The following is an 18071-nucleotide window of genomic DNA, read 5'->3' on the forward strand; positions in this document are numbered from 1 at the left end:
TCTTTTACTCCCTGCATTTTCCATATACTTTTACACCTCTGATGACCTTTAACAGGCAAGAGTCAATGAAGACAACAGGAATTGTGACAGAACTTTAGAGACCAAATTATGTCCCTCCCTGCCTTAAATGCAGCAGGACCTAAACTGGAAATCTTATATGAGAGTCCAAACCTACCAAAAGTTTGGGACTGGTCATACCACAGTTTGATCTTTATCAAAGGCTTCATGTTCTTACTTCCATCATTTTCAGGTATTGTAATGGTAATGATGTTGATTAACTGAGCCATAGTTCCAGTTTTTCCTATACAATCTCCCTAATATTATCTAACTTTGGAAATGCATAGGATACTAGATACTAAAAAAAGATATCAACATATTGATAGTTCTACTGGAATGCTACAGGAATTTTCAAAGCAGATTTAAACAATCCCACTTGTATATAGCTATCCTGGATACTTTAAGTTCAAGGTTTCTTTAGGCAATTAGAAACCACCTTTCAAAACACAGGTTGTATAAGCTATATATAGGCATCTCCCAAGTTTTACACTTGAAATTTATGACTAAACTTGTACCACACTTTTGGTAGAAAAAAAATTGAAGCATTTTGTGCTTTCTTGTAGATCTCTACATATTCATTTGATTTTTAACATATTAAAAATAGCAAGGAGCAGAACTGGAGAAGTAAACTGAATATTTCAGAACCCACCAGTTTTCACAAGAGAATTACTCTGCAAAGGACTGTAGTAAGGGTACGTTTTATTTCTCTTAGCTTAAACAATGAGATGCCGGGAGTAGTTCTTGAAGTTTCTTTGAAGGGGCAGCAAGCTGATGTCTCAATTAAAGTTAAAGGATTTTTCCTCTTTCAAATTGCTGTATATCCAAAGACTTCCTGTGTTGGAGACACGCTGAAAAGGAATGACTAATTAAAGGTCTGGCATGATTTTTTTTTTCTTCAGACAGTAAAACATATTTTTTGGCAGCTCAGAGTAGTCATTCTGTGTAACTGCAAAAGGATGTCTGGTAGTACTATAGCACGTTGGAACTTATCTGACCCAGATGAAAGGTAATGAGTCATGAAAAGTCTTATCAGGCTAGTAATACGTAACACAAGCTAGTTTTTGAACTAAAGAGGTCAAACTTTTTAGAAGTGCTGTGTTTTAGGTACTGTAGTAAGTAACGTTATCTTGTTAAACGCACATGAGTCTTCCTGGATTCAACAATTCCTTGGAATGTAATTTGATACAGAAACCATATTAATTTCCTGTTAAAGGAACAGCAACATTCTAAATGATGAGTATTTCAGAACCACAAATGGGAATTGCAACCAACATAATAAATTTATCAGTCACATTGCATTGTGATGGAACAAAGGTACAATCCAGTGGCGTCATATTTTTACAACTGTATATGAAAAAAGACAGAACTTAAGGGTGTATATAATATAATGTACTAATTCACATAGAATTATCAAGAGATGACAATATATCTTTCAATAATTAAAGAGTCATTTAATTAAAATATATTCTACCATGATAATTTTTACTTATAAACTAATGTTGCATGGCAAACCTGTATTAATAATATATTTTATACATCAATAGTAAAATAAATTGCATTGACAAGCTGACCTTTTGACCTAAACTGTTGGACAGTCAGATTGCCTAGTATATATGTGATGCTCTATGATGGCAACACTGGCTGAAGCAAGCAGTAGCTTTAGAAATCCTTTGTAAACATCTCACTAATCAAAGAATGCATCTACACAAGATGCTTTACTGATCATTAGACTAATATAATGTGTGATTAAGCATCAGCATCTGCACATGTGAAGACTTTCTGCACAGTAACTTAGGCTAACACGTCTTTTGCTAGTATCAACAAATACAGTTACTAAATTAACAGCACATTAGTTACTGTGCAGTAGTGCACATACAGACACTGACCAAGAGCAATTTGCTTCTGATCAGCCTAGGCAGCATGGAGCCACAGTGGGCAGTGGGGGGGAGCTGTTTGTAGCTCTGGCACAGCTCAGCTCCCAGCTCCCCTCCCCGCCCCCCAAAGCCAGGAGCTGAGCAGTGCTATGATGGGGGAGCTCTCTGTCCTCGATCCTGGTGCCGCTCAACTCCTGGTTACCCCCCAGGCACAGAAGAGGGGCAGGAGCTGACTAGGGTGTGGGCTACACAGGCAGCAGCAAGTCTCTGGGGACAGAGATCCCCTATCCTCTCACACCTGCCACTGCCCATGGAATACATGCCCCTGTCAGCTCCTGCTCCCCACCCATTACTGGGGGGAGCTGGGAGCTGAGCAGTACTGAGATGGGGGAGACACGAAGGAAAAGCAGCACCAGGACTGGGGGAAATGTGAGGAGAATCTCTCCCCCCACTGCTGCTTCCCCCTTGTGCCTCCCCACCCAGTCCTGGAGCTGCCTCTTCTCTACATCTCCCCTTGGTCTTGGTGTTACTTACTCTCACAGTTGGACATAGGGCATTGCCCCAAGCCAGTGTTGCTGAGCTGCGCTGCAATCCCAAGCTCTGTGCAGCTGGAAGCTATCCTCTGCTCTCTGGAGCCCAAGCCTGACCATCAGTGCTGGCACCCAGGGGAGCCTGGAGCTCCCCCTGGCTGCTGCAGGAGGGCAGGGGCAGCCCTAGACTGAACTGCTCCCATTGGGAGCAAATTTGCTCCTGACAGGGATGCACATGTACACACAGGAATGCTTTAATGAGCCTGAATTTTCTTCACAGAAGGTTCAGGCACATTAGTTGCACTTACAGATGTGCCCAAAAGATATCTGGAGCAAAATTCAACCCCGGTATAAGCAAAAATGACTGCTATTGCCTTCAGATGATTTGTTGCCCAAAACCAACATTATCTTTGTCCCATGAAGAATCCTAGTTAAAGGACTTATTAGCAAGCATCTGTAGAAAGTACTGGAGAAAACACTGGTTCAGTACATGTGGGAATCAGCTAAAGAACTTCTTTCTTAGGAGCTGGATGCCTATTTTTGCTGGATATTTGGCTAAGTCTTAAGATACTGATCATATATACTGACGCATACTAGCACTTGATTATATTTTCAGTTGGCTAGAAGGAAAGGCTATGTTTTAGAGGCTGATCTTTTTCATTCATTCCTTGAGAGTCAGAATCACCTTAAGGGAGAACTATAGCTAAAAAAAATCTTCACTCCCAGGCTGCTGTACCTTAAAATTGTAGTTATGTTATTAGATATGTAGGAAAATTGCTCTACTTCTGGCCGTTTTGATTAGCAGTCTAGTTCTGAAACATTTAACTAATTTCTTTGTTGAAAAAGACTGCAGTGGACTGCATTTATTTCCCAGAATGTTTGTGTGCATCACACTGAAATTAAAGCTTTTCTTTGATCTACAGCTTTGATTTTCAACTTTGATCTTCAACTTCCTCCACTGTAATACATGCATAATCCTGGAACACAAATAGCTTTTCTTTAGTTTTTCAATCATGATGCAATACATAGAGATGTTGCTCCACACATATACACAGTTCCAAAGCCACAACAAAGTTTCTGCCATAAAAGAAAGAGTGGATACATATAGTGATACTTGCAGGTGAAAAACTGATGTTGAAAATGTCTTGTGGGAGACTGGTATCTTCTCTTCAATCTTAGTCCCTAAGGCCACTTGCATATGTGATAGGGATTTAGTTCTCCCTTAACTGAAAAAGTGGGTTTTTAATTGTGACAATTAAAAAACACATTGATTCAATTAAAGGGCTCTGTCACTTATGGTGAGGGGCCCAATCTTTTTTTCTTTTTCCCAGCAGAGCCTGCCCACAGCTGAGAGGTGAGCTGCCAGTGGGCCCTGAGCTGTTCCAAGTCAGCTAGCAACCTGTTTGCTAGCAACCTGCCTGAGCAGCCCCAAGGGACTCCACCATCATGTAGGGAAGGACTGCAGTCCCCCACAGCTCAGATGCAGCTTGCAGCTCGACCCCCAGCTGTAGGCAGGCTCCACTAGATAAAAAAAAAGGATCCAACCAGTCGCTGCTTTTTTAATTCCCCCTGGAAGAGCCTTACCACAGCCAGGGGGTGAGCTACTAGCGGGCTGAGTGACCCCTGAGCTGTGGGGGGCCCTTATCCTTCCCTCTGCAGTGGCAGTGCCCCCCAGGACCATCCAGGTGGGGTGCTAGCAAGCTGGGTGTTGGCTCCAAGCTGTCAGCCCTGGGGGGTACACCACCACAGAGGGAAGGACCAGGCCCCCTGCAGTTCAGATGCCACCAGCAGCTCACCCCCTGGCCAGACAGAGACAGGCAGGCTCTGCTGGGGAAAAAAAAAGTGGGACCTTACCACCTCCCCCACAGGGCTTCCAGCACTCCACGCATTAAAGAAGTCAGCCTGCGGCTCTGAAGTTGGTGTCACCAAGCGGGTTTTGGCTTATTCAACCACAATCCGCACATCCACAAAAGGGGCATCCTGGGACATTACGGTCTTCATCTCTCTCTTCTGTTCTCTTACAGGCTGGCTGATGTCCTATGCAGGGCTTTAAACTAGGTTCATCGGGGACAGGGATGCAGATGAAAAAGAGAACCTAGGATCAGCAGACCACAAGCCATGTGCTGGAACAGCCCACGTAAATACTAAGGGGCCCGATGGGCATCAGGACTGGAGGGCACCAAGGGCACCCATCGAGGGGCTCAAGTGTCTCTGTACTAATGATAGGAGCATGGCAAACAAGCTGAAGAAACAAGCAGGAGTAACTCCTGCTTGCAAACAAAAACTTCAGCTTAGTTGGGCTAACTGAAACCTGGTGGGACACTACCCATGATTGGGCAGTAAGCATTGAGGACTACAGGCTGTACAGACGTGATAGAGTAGGGAGAAAAGTGTTGCGGGGGGTGTTGCTCTCTATGTTAAGGAGTAATATACATCTTCCATAATCAAGATGGGAGCAGAGGAGGGGCAAATAGAGGTATTGTGGGTCAGAATGCAAAGAGGTCAGGGGGAAAGGGACTTGGTAGTGGCGGTCTATGATAGGCCACCACATCAGGAGGAGGAGTTGGATCTGGAATTCTCCAGACATCTCTCAGAGGCCATACAGTCAAGGGACATGGCCAACTGTTCACATAGGTTCTTAACCTTCATACAGGACCTTCATCTAATACAGAAGGTATATGGTCCCATTAGCCAATTCCCTACTGGATTTGGTGGGGGATCTACTGACACAAGGTAACCTAGGGGACAGTGATCATCACTTGATTGAATTCACTATCTGGCATAGGTTGGGAAGGATAACCAACAGGGCAGAAGTGCTAGACTTCAGAAAGGCCAATTTCCGTGTGCTCAGGAGATTCGTTAGTGAGGCACTGAAGAACAGGAACATTGGTGAGACAGGAGTCCAGGAAGGATGGTCATTTCTAAAGGAAGCAATCATACAGGCACAGAAGGAGACAATCCCACTGCATAGGAAAGGGCACAAAGGGGCCAAGAAACCCTTTCAGCTGAACAGGGGAATCCAGGAAAGCCTAGGGGCAAAAAAAGAGGCATACAGGTTGTGCATGCAGGGGGTAGCTACCAAGGCAGAGTATACCTACTTGGCCCACACTTTCTGGGAGGCAATCAGAAAGGTCAAAGCAGAAATGGAACTTAGGCTGGCAACAAAAATTAAAGAGAACAAAGTCCTTGTTCAGGTATATAGGGAGTAAAAAGGTGTAGAGTAGCATAGAACTCCTACAGGACAAACCAGGGCAATTAGTGACAAATAGAGGGGACAAGGCTGAGCTCTTCAATGAGTTTTTTGCCTCTGTATTTCTGAACATGGATAAGGACAAATCTCCCAATTGGATCATAGACAGGCACCAAAGGGAAACCAGTCCACCAATTGTTAGAGCTGACTTAGTGAAGTGAAGGGACACTTGGAGGGGCTGGATGTGTTTAAGTTGGCAGGCTCGGATGATCTTCATCTAAGGGTACTGAAGGAATTGGCCAAGAACATAGCAGAGCCAATGGCACAGCTATTTGAGCACTCTTGGTGCTCAGGTCAGGTCCCAGAGGACTGGAAAAGGACCAGTGTGGTCCCTATTTTCAAGAAGGGGAGGAAGGAGAATCTGGGTAACTATAAACTGGTTAGTCTCACCTCTATCCTTGGGAAAACCTTTGAAAAAAGTATTAAGGATCATATTTGTGGCAGTACAGTGGGAAAAACAATGCTGAAGGGCAACAAGCATGGATTTATAGCAGGTAGATCCTGCCTTACTAACCAGGTCACAAAATGCTTAAAAGCAGGAATCAAGGTAGATGTCATCTACTTGGATTTTAAGAAGGCCTTCGATACAATATCTCACCCTATTTTCACAGATAAACTGAGCAGCAGTGATGTAGATGATCACATGGTCAGGTGAGTGGCAAATTGACTTAGTGATCACACCCAGAGGGTGGATGGGTCAGTATTGACCTGGAAAGATGTGGGCAGTGGAGTCCCACAAGGCTCAGTCCTTGGACCTGTGCTGTTCAATGTCTTCATTGAGGGTGTGGAAAGCACCCTGTCCAAATTTGCAGATGATACCAAATTATGGGGTAAAGTTAAAATACTAGAGGGTAGGGAATGAATCCAAGCGGATCTGGACAGGCTGGAAAAGTGGGTGGAACAGAACAGGATGCAGTTCAACAAGAATGGTGCAAGGTGCTGCACCTAGGGAGAAGGAATCATCAACATGCTTAAAGGTGGAGGGAGGACCTTCTCAGCAGCACAGCACTAGAAAGGGATCTCGGAGTCATTGCTGACACCAAGATGAACATGATTTATCAATGTGATGAAGTGATCAGTAAAGCTAATCACACTTTATCATGCATTAGGAGGTGCAAGACTAACAGGTCCAGGGAGGTGATACTTCCCCTCTATGCAGCACTGGTCAGGCCGCAGTTCGAGTACTGCATCCAGTTTTGGGTGCCACACTTCAAGAGGGATGGGGATAAGCTTGAGAAAGTTCAGAGGAGGCCCACTCATATGGCTCGGGACCTGCAGGCAAAGACCTACAAGAAGAGGTTGAGGGCCCTGGATCTCTTCAGCCTCCACAAGAGAAGGCTGAGTGGTGATCTTGTGGCCACCTCCAAATTCAATGGAGGTGGGAGTGGGGATACAGCAAAGAATAGGTGATGCTCTGTTTACCAGGACACCCCGTGGAGTAACTAGGAACAACGGCCACAAACTGATGGAAACCAGACTTAGGTTAGACATCAGGAAGAACTTTTTTATGGTAAGGGTAGCCAGAATCTGGAATGGGCTTCCAAAGGACCCCTACCTTGGGGGTCTTTAAGAGGAAGCTAGACATGCACCTGACTGGGGCAGACTGACCCCAGCACTCTTTCCTGCCCAGGGCAGAAGGCCAGACTCGATGATCTGCTAAGGCCCCTTCCGACCCAAACATCTATGCACTGTCCTCATGGCCTTCCACTCAGGAACGGGCTGTCTTGACCCTGGGGACAGTGCAGGAAGGAGGCAGGAGTGACCCTGAGTTGCGGAGAGCCTCAGGGATGGATGGATGTATTGCTGCAATGTGTTATGTAGCAAACTATAATACATTGGGATGTGTTTTAATTCACTACATAACAAAGTCATTTAATTTGCAATGTGCTGCTGCACGTGTACAGTGTGACAATATTGAAGTCACACTGCCAAATGTGTAGAGTGTGATGAGATTAAATTGCTAAAAAAGGGCAATTAAACTGCTAAAAGGGTAACCTCATCATGTGTCCAAGCACCGTTATTAACTGAACCACCAGAGGTGACAAAGTACATGAGGGGCAGTACTTGTACTGACAGCCTCTCTATCTTAAAATAGAGAAAAATTGAACATGGGTGATAACTACAGTGTTTCAGATTCAAAAAGAAGCCTTAAGTATTCAAAAATACAGATAGTATTAGTGCAGTCTTGTGAAACCTCTTAAGTGTTCTGCAACAAAAACAAGGAAAAGAATAGTTGATTCTTACCCTCTAATTTAGGTAATCCTGGTCACCAGTGCCACACCTTGCCCACCCACTCACAGAGCTGTTTCACCTTGATTTCAGCAGAGATTCTCATGAACTCTAACATTAGAGATCCACCTTTACACCACTTGAAAGATGGAATGACATGATTCAGATGATTTGCAGTCTAAATCTGCAGATAGTTTAGGAAATGTCAGCTCTGAAATATGTGACCAAAACTCAACTGGAGGGAAGATGTGATGTTTGGCAAAATCATGCAATTATAGGGAATGCATGATTAAACCTCCAGGCTAGAGAATGACTGTTCATCAAGGAAAAAACTGGGATCTCAGTTTCTACCGATACAGCACAGAATACACAAAAACAAAACAACCCCCCTTCCCCTCAAATAGGACAATTAATAGACAGACCAAGATGTTTTCAGCATCCCAAGGACCTATATTATCCTACTCTATGAAGCAACTTTATTCATCAGCTTTTTATCAAGCCCCAAACAGTGCTATTCAGTGGCAGTTCAGGGGGAAAATATCACTATCTGGAATTAGTGATTAGTGCTTTTGCTGTGATGACTTTCTGTCAGGGAAATGTGACTGGTTGCAAGATTTGCTTATCACCTATGTCGACATTGCACCATAGCGGAGATGCCATTCTGTAGTAGCTACGTGCTGAACCTGAGCAGTGCTGTAGCTGTCCTCTCAGTTCTGAAAGTAGCATTTCATCTCCAGATTTGGACACTGTTGCCATCTTGCTTTCTTAAGTGACTAACAGAGCCAGATCTTTTGCTAATGAAAACTGGCATAAACCTTTCTATTTCAGTGGAGCTACACCAGCTGGGAATTTGGCCCATAACAGGGCTAAACATAGGGGTTGTGGGATGGATCTGGCCTGCAGTGCCATTTAATATGGCTCATCAGGCTACCAATGGGCAATGGGAAGCTGGGAAAACCAGGGAGCATAGCCTGCTGCAAGAACTGTGCAGATACAGCATTTCCTTGCCCTGTGGCTGCTTGCCCCTGCCACTGTTGGACTCTTCCTGCTCCTGCCCACTGCAGTTGCCACTGGCCATGGATCTGGCCTAGGGCTGAATCTGAGTTTGACATCCCTGCCTATGCCTATAGCATATACACTTACTGACCAAGAAGAGTTTGTACTACACATTTTTCCAACTCTCAGGATGAGAAAGCTGAATTTTAGGTGACTTTTGTAGCATGTTTTTAGTTTCAAGATAATATTTTCAGCTTCCAAAATTTATGCAGAAAATGTTATGAATTTTCTAGGAGACGGTTAGACCTAGAACATGAAAAACATGAAAACTAGAAAGTCTGATCCAAGATCCAGGATAACTGTGTTCTGATCAACAAATGCAGCATTATATGCTTTGATGAATTTTATATTTTATTGCAGCATTTCCCTGGCAAAGCAAAAAATATGATTTTATATAGTTTTCTTCTTACATGCCATTAGACAATTGTTTTACAGTAATTCAATACAGTTTGTGGCTGCCTCCAGACAGCTGAGTAATGGCCAAAGCATCAACAGCTGGCAAATGATTCTTTGGGATTTTTTTCATCCCCAAGCAGACTATTCTTTGAAGGATTCAATCAGTATAAAGTCAAAATGTCAAAGAAAGAAGCAGGTAAACTGTGACAAACAGTGATGTTGGCCTTAGGTAATCTGACTAGCTATTAATTCACAAAGCAGTCTGAAGAGATTTGTGATGCAAGCTGAATTCTGTCTAGACAGGGAGAGGAGTGTAAAACACATTAGCCAGATAGAACATAACAGTGACAAGAAAAAGCTGTTCTACAGTCTTTCAGCTGTATTAATTCATGGAGTATCTCTTCTTTAAAATTATTACTGATCTAGTCAGTAGAGCTCACTGGATTTGCCTTGTAAGATTTTTAGTAACACTTGGACAAAAGCTGAAAGCTACTAAAGCTGTTCTACAACATAGTAAGACAAATACAGCATCTCAATAGAAAGTAGTTAAATAGTTTCGTAGTTTCATAGTTTCTAGGGTCAGAAGGGACCTGAGTAGATCATTTACTCTGACCCCCTGCCATGGCAGGAAAGAGTACTGGGGTCAAACGACCCCAGCAAGGTGTACATCTAGCCTCCTCTTAAAGACCCCCAGGGTAGGAGCCAGCACCACTTCTCCTGGAAGTCGGTTCCAGATCCTAGCCGCCTTGACCGTGAAGTAGCGCCTCCTGATATGTAGCCTAATGAATGAAGTGCAGCTCAAATTTGAGTGTAACACTGGCACCATGGCTGTCAGTGTTCTTATACTCAGTCTTTGTTAATGTGTTCACCATCTGCATTCAGAAGTAGCTGAAATACCTGTTTGCTCACAAGCCACTTCTTTTACATGTATTATCTTACCTCTTCCTAGAATCTGAATTGTAACAGACAGCAACACAATGTATCCATGGTCTTTCTGGAACCAACTTAATTGTTCATTGTAAAGATGCTGTATTATTTCTAATGGCAATCCAAGAGTTGTTATTTCAATCTAAAATTTTCTCCACAGATTGGACAAAATTATCTTTTCTCCTGTTTTGACAAGTCCTACTGTATTGAGACTTATTTTGTAAGAACATAGGAATGTAAGAAGATAAGGAGTACCATGATGAGTCAGAACAATGGTCCATCTAGCCCAGTATCCAGTTTCTGACAATGGCAGGAGTGGATGCTCTAGAGGGAGAACATATGAACAGAGCAGAGATGTTTAACTGGTGGCCCATGGGTTGCAAGCAGTTTGTAAGTGGTTAAGATATGGCCTGTGAGCTCCTGCCCAGCTGCCACTCTGCCCACTACTCTTGTTGCTGTGGTGCCTGGAGTCCCTGGGCTTCCCCTCCCTCCTATGGCTTCTGATTCCTGTCTGTGCTCCTGGGAGCAGGGTGATACAACAGTAGAGGGCCAGGCTGCCCAGGCTGTGCGGGAGGCAGGGGAGGAACCTGGGCTCTGGGTGCTGCATGATGTGCAAAGGAGAGAGCCAAGCTGCTTATATATTTGTGTATCATGTATGTCTGGGAGGTGGGTCAAGGGTGCTAAATGTATGGTGGGGGGAATCCAGACTGCCTGTGTTGCAGGGCGGGTGGCAGGGAGGAAAGGCTGGGCTGTGCACATGGCAAGGGGGAGCTGGACTGTGTGCACAGCAGGGGAGGGAGACCAGAGGGGCAGCCTCCACTATGTGCACCCCCTAGGTCTGTGGCCAGCCCACTAGTGCTGGGAAATTGGACATCCCTGATCTAAAGGGGTCTGTCCAAATCCTCTTCTATCAGTTAGGAATCTAAATAGCAACTTGGCAGAATTTAAGCCAATATGTATATGATTTAGGAACAAGTTAAGTCTCTGAACTCATGGACTGATCCTTCAGTGCGACCTTGCTTCGATTCCTCCCAACAAAGGCAGGAAGGATGCCATACTTACCCTCTGGTACTAGTTTGTGAGTTTGCAGAGTTGGGAGAAAGATGCAAGTGGCCCATGCAAGTAACAGTAAAATAAAGAGGTCTTCAACCCCTGGGGCCACAGCCCAGAACTGGCCCATGGAACCACATTATCTAGGCCATAGAGCTTTCCATAGATCCAAAATATTGGAGGTAGTACAGAGCCAGGCTGAGGTGCCACAGGGCCCAATCTGGCTGCATGGGTACTGATCTAGTGACGCAAGGCTGCGTGGGGCCCGATCCAGCCGCATGGAGTCCAATGCAGGTGCTGACCTTGCACAGGATGCAGCCTGCAGACTGGCCCAGCACCACTAATCCAGTCCATGGGGACAAAAGTTTGAGCACCACTGGCACAGTATAAGCAAGAGAACTGGGAAAGGGATTGGGTCTCTTCAGTCAGAATCACTCTTATTGTTTCCATTATACATTTCATTTACCACCACTATTAGTAGCACCTCCCATCCCACTTCCTAGCTCTACCCTTGATTTTTAGCTGGCACCACCATCACCATTGTTAAGCTCTGCCACAGATCTTAAAGCACTTAACCTTAAAGAAGGTTAATAGTTATAAATTGGAAAGCCGAGGCACCAGAAAGGCAACTTACATCATCGAATAAAAAAATTGAGCCCAAGTCTCCTGAATCCCAATGTTCAATTCATCAGGACACACTGCCTTCTAAATATAAAATACTTAGCTCATAGTAACATACATCTTCATTGGGCAGGTAAAGGTTGCTAAAAATAGCTAAAGACTTAAGCATATAGGCTTGATAAAATGATTTTAAGTAGAAATGAAAAAGGCAAAGGGGAGAATTACTGGTAAAGTACAGACTGCCTAAACTCTTCTTCTCTTACATTTTACTCATTTCAAAAACTTTCCAACTTGTTGAAGAGGAAATGGGATAAAAGTCGTAGTAGGAGATACAAGCCAGGTAATTTGGTAGTTGAGAAATTGCTGTTAATATTGATATAGACACTTAATAAAGGTACTGTTTTCACAGTGTCTGGTGGGTTAGATGTGGGAAAACAGAATGTAAACTGTTCCTGACTAGAAGAGAAAATTAATTCATTTTTTCCAAAGGATCTAATTTCTCTGGTCTGCTTTGTTTCATAATGTCTAAAAAGCAGTAACTTGGGCAGACTCAATTTACTAAGTAGCAAGCCATCTATTATGGAGAAAACTTTCAAGTGATGTAGAAATTTAGGAGTACAAATCTTTTGCGCTCACCAAATTTCAACAATTTGCGTTTCTAAATCCCTTTTAAAAAGCCATTTTTGAAATTTCCTGTTATGAGCCCAAATAGTTAAATATCAGTCATATTCTACAACAAAAAATGCACACCACATTACTCCCTAGATATCCAAAAGCTTTAAATATTCTGAAACAAACTGGGTACGGTAATTTATCATCTTAAACCAGGGACATTAGTTAAAGATTACATACTAGGGTAGCCTATATTTGTTGTTATGTAGTCATATTTGTAATCCTTTAAAGTCAGGGTGTGAAATGTATGGCTGTATTATCTGGCCTATGGGGCTTGTTGAGGGGTGAGGCAAGTGGGAGCAGGGCTCACCACCAAAGTCTGGGGAACAGAGCCTCACTGGGGATGCATATCAGTGTCAGGAGGGCATGAGACATGGCTGAGGTAATCCCTGCTGCTGTTGCTTGCCCCACTACTGCATCCAGTTCTGGACCATGAGGATTCCCATGGTCAATATCCAACCTAGAGGGTAGGGTGAGTTTGACACCATGGTCTAGAGGGACTGGTTTGATGAAACATACTGAATTCCAACATTCTTTTAATTCCACTGTGTCTCATGATCCACATTTCAGGCCTCTTTAAATCAAGGCATGCAAAAGAACCATAGAAAATGAGTATATTTATTTTATGATGCCTTCTGTCACTCAGATAAGTGGTGGGGCTGTATGTTGCAATCGTACACACTCCCTTCTTCTACTCTGATAATTAATAGTGCTTTTCTGGTCCAAAAAAAGAGAGCATTAAACAAAAGAAAATACCGTAGGCAAGTGTTGTGCTGAAGAGTAAGATAGACTGGTGGAAAAGTGAGAAAAAGAACACAATTACCTCTCCGTTTCCTTTCCCTTCTCTGAAATGCCTAGTGAGAGAAGACTGTACCCATCCCTCACCCTTTCAGAAAACTACTTCTCTGTCTTACTTGTTACCCGCTAACCCATCTTCTGCTCTTCTGGTTTAACTTAGGAAAGCAGTAGCACCAAGAAGCACATGAAAACACCCTATATGCTGCTTGGTGATACTGAATAGAAGCAGACTTGCTCTGCATCCTCTCTCAAGACCAGAAGTTCCCTATGAGCCAGCCAAATACACTGTAGTCTCTAAGGGTTGAAAAATATCCAGTCACACCAGAAGCATCACCATAGACAGTAGGTGACCATACATACTGAACCACAATTCACTATATAATGACTAAATGAACACTACAAAGTTGTGATATTAGTGGTAGCATTTAATTTAAAAGGATGAAAAAAGGCAATAAAGAAAAAAATGTACACAGAAGTGTTTGTGCCTAATGAGTTCTAAAAATTTTACCTTGTGAATATGCCTTAAAGTTTCACTGGAATGAGGAATGCTTGCATGAGCCAACTCTGCTTACATTTAGGACAGCTCACAGCTGACAAGCTCGATTAGGGAAACTAGCATTTAGCGGTCTAGTATTTCAAAACTATGCCAGTAGAATTTGGGTGATGGAATTTTGTGGGAGCGGTTTTTTCCTCATTAGCTTGCAAATTGCTCATATTTTGAGAATAACACTGGCTTAAGGATTTAGTCAGTGAGGCCCTCCACATTGGTCTGAATGGAATTTACTGTTTAACTAATAAAAGAATTGATGTCTAGTACAGTGTAGGGGATGAAGCCTGTGATAAAGAATAGGTTGTCTTTAAGGGAGTTTCATATTACCAATACTTTGCAGAAACATTGTGCTATTTATGGCTTCAGTGCAAACACAGAGAGCTAGTGAATCAAAAGAGTATTTTTTCATACATTTCTTACCAGGTTCTGCTGCAGATCGCGGCTCTGCTTATCACATCATGCAGGGGGGAAATAAACAAGAAAAATGAATTAGAAAAAAGTAACGTTAATAAGGAAAGAAGTTTAATTTTGAAATACTGCAGGAAATACACTGTCTCTGGTGATGATATCATCAGAAAAAAACATAAGTCAAATGTCCATGCTGTCTATATCTCTTTGGTCTCCATTACGATAACTCAAATGAGTAGGTAAGAGATTTTCTTTACCTAACATTCAATTCTGATAGTGGAGAATGATAACTTTCCCTGGCTGAGTTTAGTTCCATGCTGTTTTTTGGATAGTACCAATATTAACTTTGGACTTGCAAGGGGTCTGTGTCTTACTTTTCTGGAGAATTCTGAAATCTGGAGAATCTTGGATTTCCATGTCTTGCCGAAACCACTTGACGTGCACAGGAGGTGTTCCCCTGACTCTACACTCTAGGACAACCACCTGCCCTTCAGATGCTGTGGAGTTTTGCAGCTCCTGGAATATGATAAATACGATTTAAGTCAACCAAAGACACTACCCCCCATACTTCAAAAACAGTCATTTCAAACTTCCCTTCCTCACCCATTCCCACTTTATTTTGTTGAGTCATAACACTTCGGTAATTTTCTTTTTCTGCATACTGTTTTCTCATACAGAAGGTGCTTAAATACAGTGGTTATGTTATTTTAAATACATTTTTAATGTTGCTTGAGTGGATGAAGTGCACCGCTGGTTACAGAAATGTGTTGCTCTGAAATCATCATCCAACTTAACTTCTCTCACCACTGACAGAAATAAATGCTCCTGGATGTTCTTCTAGTCTTTACTTTAGGTGTGAAATGAAGGGGTTGGAGCCAGCCTATACTTTTTAAGGAAATGGTTTTATATACTGGTGAAGTTGGTCATTTTGGAGTAATTATACTATTTTCAGGTAGACATCTAGAATGTGAAAATGTTATTTTGGAACATCTGAAGCACTGAAGCAGGATGAGAGTGCAAACATGGTTATTCAATATGTGTGTGTGCAGCCAAGTCATAAGACAAAGCATTAGCCTGCAAGACTACAATGGAATAGAAATAATGTGTGCACTTGAACTGCTACATATTGGGTGCATCGACACATGCAATTAGTGTACCTCAATGAACTCTGGTGCAGTGTGTCCAGGACTGTAGCAGTTTGAGCTGGGGCAGAGTAGCCCCAAGTTGGCAGCAGGCTCCGGGGGTCATCCCTGCACTCTGGGTCATGGCATTTGGTGTCTGGGGGCGGGGGGAAAGAGAGAGGGGGCTTGGCTGGGGCACAAGAGTGCCCAAAGAGCAGAGCCATATGGCAAGGTGGCAGGCAGAGGTCTGGCCTCCAGCTGCTTGGGCTGACTGGGCACAACTTACACCTGGGTCAGTGTTTACAGATGTTTTTAGGTGCAATTATTTTCACTGCCATAAAACAGAACTGTTCCTGACAGTACTACTTTATGGTGGTGAAAATTAGTTTGCTGTGGTCTAATAGTGCTGCATGTGTAAACTCTGATGCTTTACACTGCAGCAAGTTAATCTACTGCACCGTTAAGTGCATGTGTAGATGCACCCAGTGAAGATGAAACCTCAGGCTTAAGGAAGAGGTGAGTAAGAAGATTACAATTGCCATGTATAGCTCTCTGTTGCCCATATTAAGATTATGAAGCAAAATAAGAGACTAATTTCTTGCTGTCTGTCTCTCTGCTTCAGTCCTTTATTTTACTTGTGGAAGGTAGGGCAGGGTAGCATCTTAGATAACTTATTCAGAGAAGCTTTTGTAGGTGATAACTTACTTTGTCAGCTGCTATGAAGCTTCTGAAATCATCAAACAGGAACCCGTGGAAAATAGTTAACTCCCCACTATTAGAGGATTAGAGCCAGCTTATATTTTTCAAGAATTAGGTCTTATATATTGGCTATGCGGTGATCATGCTGCAGCAATTATACTGTTTTCAAATTGGAATCTAGATTAGGAAACATTCATAGAATATGATATAATTGGCTGTCACCTATCAAACTTTATGCATCTCTGAACTGGCTAATCTCTAATGCCACCCTGTCTTGCCTTCTGCCTGACTTCAGACTAATATGGCTAACTACTTCTCTTTTTCTGTAAAAGTTATGCTTTTAGAATGGATCTTGATCCAGGAAAGCACTTGGGGTTAAAAGTATGGATGGAGTCTTTCCATTGAATACTCACACACTTAAAGGTATTTAAAGGTATTTAAGTTTTAAACTTCAGCCTTCAGTTGGCAATTCATTGCTGTAGTTTGTATAAAAGAGGGGGGAAAGCATGAGGAAACTCATGCTAGGGGAAGGATGGACAGATAGTACAGGTTACTTATTGCTGAAAACTATGTTTTGGAAAGCAAGGAGACTTCTTCATATAGCTGCTATGTTGGCTTATTTACTTCTACCATATATATCCTGAACTTTGATTTAGGGTGAATACAAGAGTAAATACTAATTCAAACTATAAATAATCTCCGATTTTCAATAACCCGTGGCAGGATTTTCACAGCATTTTGTTGCTGACAATGAAGTGTCTTACAACTTTATATTAAAATATATATACAGTTATGAAAAATGAGATGTTTGAAATTTTGGTATAAGTACACAATGGGCGGTTTTATTTCTAACATAACATAAAAACCATCAGATTTTAGTTTTAGGGGACACATTAATAGTAATGGATCTTTCTATCATCATGTGTTCACATACGTTTTGTTTTGAATGTTTGTAACAATTCCCAAATCGTTTTTCTTAAGTAGCTAATAATACCCACATAGAAATCTACCCAAGAAATATTTTAATAGTATTAAAAGGTTCATACATTAGGGATAGGATGTTCTGATATTAGAAACTGGAATAGAAAAAAAATAAAGGAATGGAGGATCATGATTGAGAACACAGACCTTTGTAAAAATGGGTGCACAGCAGACTGGCTTGGATCCATCTAGACGGTACAGACATGAAGTAGGACTTTGGACCTAGAAAACAAGGCTGGAATTGCTTGAAATGCTAAAGGTACTAGCATTTGCGAAGTTTGAATAAGCTTTTATCAATACAAATCTATCCATCTGATGCAGTTTCTTAAGTACATAGCTCTGATATGGTGTTCTCATTACAGTACACTCAGTCTGTGACCTCATGATTTCACATCTGTTATACTTCTGAAATGGAAATGCAAGATGTAAAGACTTCTATGCACCCCTGGGGAACAGTGCACCCAACTGTCATTATCTTAATAGGCTTTGTGTGTTTGATTCCTGTGAATATCTTTAAAATATCTCTCGAACACTAAGTACTTTTACATCTCTGGATAGTTACCATACAATCTTAGAGGAGTTCAACAATGGAAAATTTTTAAAGATCAGATTAGATGAACATGTGTCTGGAATAGTTTAAGATAGAGACAATCCTGTTTTAGGCAGGGGCTTGTACTATATGGCCTCCGGAGGTCCTTCCTAGCTCTACTTTTCTACAATTTTCTGGAACAAAACTATGGACAGAAGTTTGAATTAGTTTAACCAACCAGAGGAGAAAAGATAAATAATTTCAATTATAGTAATATTGAGGAAAAAAAGAAATTTTCTACAGCCTAATATGAATTACATATA

General features: G+C 42.3%; 1 protein-coding gene across 7 annotated transcripts in view; it reads right to left on the reverse strand.

Annotated features, from left to right (window-relative positions):
• The window catches only part of PALLD (palladin, cytoskeletal associated protein), a 340183-nt gene that overhangs the window by 181243 nt on the left and 140869 nt on the right, over positions 1-18071 (reverse strand). For 5 of the 7 annotated variants that reach the window (XM_090036228.1, XM_090036230.1, XM_090036233.1 and 2 more), the window contains 3 exons: positions 17367-17441; positions 14793-14934; positions 14431-14457 (listed from right to left, as the gene is read on the reverse strand). In XM_090036228.1, the coding sequence (XP_089892354.1) occupies positions 14431-14457; positions 14793-14934; positions 17367-17441 (244 nt within the window). The remainder of the gene's footprint in view (positions 1-14430; positions 14458-14792; positions 14935-17366; positions 17442-18071) is intronic. The other 2 variants (XM_090036231.1, XM_090036229.1) reach the window with 1 other exon arrangement.

This window comes from Crocodylus siamensis, chromosome 2 (assembly GCF_052110815.1).
Source record: "Crocodylus siamensis isolate JL-2025a chromosome 2, ASM5211081v1, whole genome shotgun sequence".
In the NCBI taxonomy this organism is placed as follows: domain Eukaryota; kingdom Metazoa; phylum Chordata; order Crocodylia; family Crocodylidae; genus Crocodylus; species Crocodylus siamensis.